The sequence below is a fragment of the Sinocyclocheilus rhinocerous genome, unplaced genomic scaffold (assembly GCF_001515625.1).
Source record: "Sinocyclocheilus rhinocerous isolate Xijiao unplaced genomic scaffold, SAMN03320098_v1.1 scaffold339, whole genome shotgun sequence".
Classification (NCBI taxonomy): domain Eukaryota; kingdom Metazoa; phylum Chordata; class Actinopteri; order Cypriniformes; family Cyprinidae; genus Sinocyclocheilus; species Sinocyclocheilus rhinocerous.
This window is the reverse complement of record NW_015666163.1, coordinates 7,834-10,730: the sequence shown is the minus strand read 5'-3', so window position 1 is coordinate 10,730 and position 2,897 is coordinate 7,834. Positions and strand designations below refer to the sequence as shown.

The 2,897-nt window shown below is 40.8% G+C and overlaps 1 protein-coding gene across 4 annotated transcripts in view; it reads right to left on the bottom strand.

Moving 5' to 3' along the window:
* The window catches only part of LOC107731799 (E3 ubiquitin-protein ligase Arkadia-like), a 51,169-nt gene extending 49,480 nt beyond the window's left edge, over window positions 1–1,689 (bottom strand). For all 4 annotated transcript variants that reach the window (XM_016542971.1, XM_016542973.1, XM_016542972.1 and 1 more), the window contains exon 1: window positions 687–1,689. In XM_016542971.1, the coding sequence (XP_016398457.1) occupies window positions 687–1,593 (907 nt within the window). In that variant the 5' untranslated portion in view covers window positions 1,594–1,689. The remainder of the gene's footprint in view (window positions 1–686) is intronic.
* Between the last annotated feature and the right edge of the window lie 1,208 nt (window positions 1,690–2,897).

Sequence of the window (2,897 nt, the reverse complement as noted above, 5' to 3'; positions counted from 1 at the left end):
TTTGATACATATAATATACAGGAGGGCTGCACTATAAATCGCATGCAATTGTCATGCGCATCTCGTCAGTAAAGCCGGTTCTGTGATTAGTAGTAAATCTCCATCACGTGCGTTCAGATGGAGCGGCATTTAATATAATAATTTAATAAGCTGTAGTTCACTGACAAGCTACGCAATATCGCGTTCATAATCGCAGATGAATCGCCTGCGATAATGAACGCGATATTACGTAGCTTGTCAGTTACTGACGAGATGCGTATGACAATTGCATGCGATTTATCGTGCAGCCCTAATATACAGTATATCATTATAAAATATAAATCAAGTGTTTTCAGTCCTGGATGCTGACTGGTCAATAAAGTGTTCCAGTAGTGATTTACTTTACAATTACAACAACAACTTTGACCTGTTCACCCGCCCAACATCTGTGGATCATTGTTTTTGGTGAATTGTGCAAGTATGAAAAGTATTTAATATTTAAGTATTTTATTTATTTATTTATTTTTTAAATACAAAAATAATTTTCAGACTTGTTAGGAAACGAAGAATAGCAAATGTTTTTGTTCAAACCAAAACAGGTACAACATGAACAAACAGTAAGCTCTTTTTGTCCTTTTCACAACTTCCTGTAAAAAACAGTATGTACTGATGTTAGGGTGAATGTAAAATAATAAAAAGCGATTTACCTGAGGCCAAAGCCACAGTACTGGCTTGGCTGCTACTGCTGCTAACATCCACATACAGCTCATCCTCTGCCTCAGTGGAGGAAGGGGAGGAGGAGTCAGAGGTCAGCTCCTCACTGGAGCTGCTGGTACTGTGCAGGAGGGCATACTTCTTCCGTGCAATCACCTCTCGCTTCTTCCTCTGTAGCAGTAATCGCTCCTTCTGCTTTGGAGTCCGCTGAGCCCCGCCTCCTGCCCCACCCTTCACAAAACGCTTCCTGTGCAACGGCCTGCGTGAGCTGAGACATGGACGTTTCACATGATTGCTTTCTGGCTCAAGCCGCGCCCACTTATGTGACCTACTGGCACGAGTCCGGGCGACTAGCGGCCGCATGCCTACTGCCGTGCCCGTCCCACCTCCTGCACTGCCCGTGGAGGCTGAACCGGGAGCCTTGAGCTGCTGCTGTCTAACTGTCATCGGCCTACCGTCCTCCTCTGAGCTAAGAGTGTCCGAGTCACCAAACCGAAGGCTGGAGGAGGGCGAAGAGGCACAGTCACTCAACGAGGATTCTGGGTTCCTCTCGTCTTCACTATGTGTCTCTAGCAGCATGGGCCTGTGGTGGGGCGGAGTGAGGGTTGCCTCACTCACTGGCGCTTCCTTCAGAGAACAATAAGATGGCCCAGGCTGCTGGCTCTTGCGCTTTTTGCGTCCCGACAACCCTCTTTCACAGTCTCTGCGACCTCCAGCATCTCGTGAAGGCCGGTGTCTGGTCTCAGGACATAGCGGAGAAGGGAAATCACTTCCTGCCTTGCCAATCACCTCCATCTCAGCGGGGAAGCTCTTAGCCGTCTCCATGGGTTCAGGGTTAGCCAGAGGCCCCTTCAGGGGGTCCTGCTTACGTCGTACATCAGAGGGAATCTCACTCTTCATTGCGACTAACCCACAACAAAGTGCCGCTGAGGCTCAATACACCGAATCCTAGGGTTACATTGGAGATCCAGCAATCCTACAACTGGAACACACAGAAAAATAGGCAGAAAATGAGAATATTGTCCCTAAAATATAAGAAGTTACATGAACAATAGACCAAGACAAAGTTACATAAACAGACCAACAGAACAAAGTTAAACAGAGGTGAAAAAACTTTACAGCTTTACTTCTTATTTTTGTCAGTGTTGAATACATTTGTGCCACTTAATATTTTTGTGGAAACCATAATAAAAAAATTTCAGGATTCTTTGAAGAGAAAGTTCAAAATCCATATTTATCCGAAAACTTTTTTGAACTTTTGATCACATTAATACATTCTACTGAATAATAATTTCTCTCCCTCTTTATACACACTAAATAATATTGAATTTTTATATTGCCACTTGGTTATCGGCCATAGCTTGGGCTGAACGATTTTGGAAAAGAATCTAATTGCGAATTTTTTTTACCAATATTGCGATTGCGATTTAATATGCAATTATTTTTTAAAGCTCTTTATGTTCTGTATTATTCAACTAAGACAAGCTATAAATCATTGTATAGTATGACCAACACAATATTAGATTAAACATAAATGTTCTTTTCTGTAGGCAAGGCCTATATGTTACGATTAAATTAGGTGATGCATCAATAGATATGAATGACATTTTTATTTAACAACTACAATGACCGTAGTATATTTACTGATTTGTTGAACTTCCAACCTTGTAAGCATGTAATAATTATGACAACAAAGCACTGACAAATAAGCCTGGTGTAAACATTAATATAAAAGTCAGTAACAAATCACACAAACTAAAGAAGATTGCAGAAATATAAAAACAATCTGTTGTTTTACCACACTACTTTATGTACTACTATGTACTGTACCACACATAAACAAACATGTGGACTGCACTTTTTAACACTGTTAACTTTAGACAGACTTTAAATAAATAAGAATATATATATATATATATATATATATATATATATATAACCTTATACGTCTCATTCGCTCCAGTTAAATAGTGCTTGTATTGCGCATTATTTTAGTAATTTCCCGCAGGTTTCGCGTTTACATCAAAAGCGTGCGCACCACCACTGATCTATATTAGTGGAGCGCACAAACTGCGCACAGTTTCAAACAGCTTGTGAGCCACAAATACCAAAATGAGTGGCTAACGTCTTGGCGAGCATCCAGTTACACAGTCAGTTTTGGAACGTTAAATAGTTGAGAAAGAGAACGCATGTTGTGTAACAGT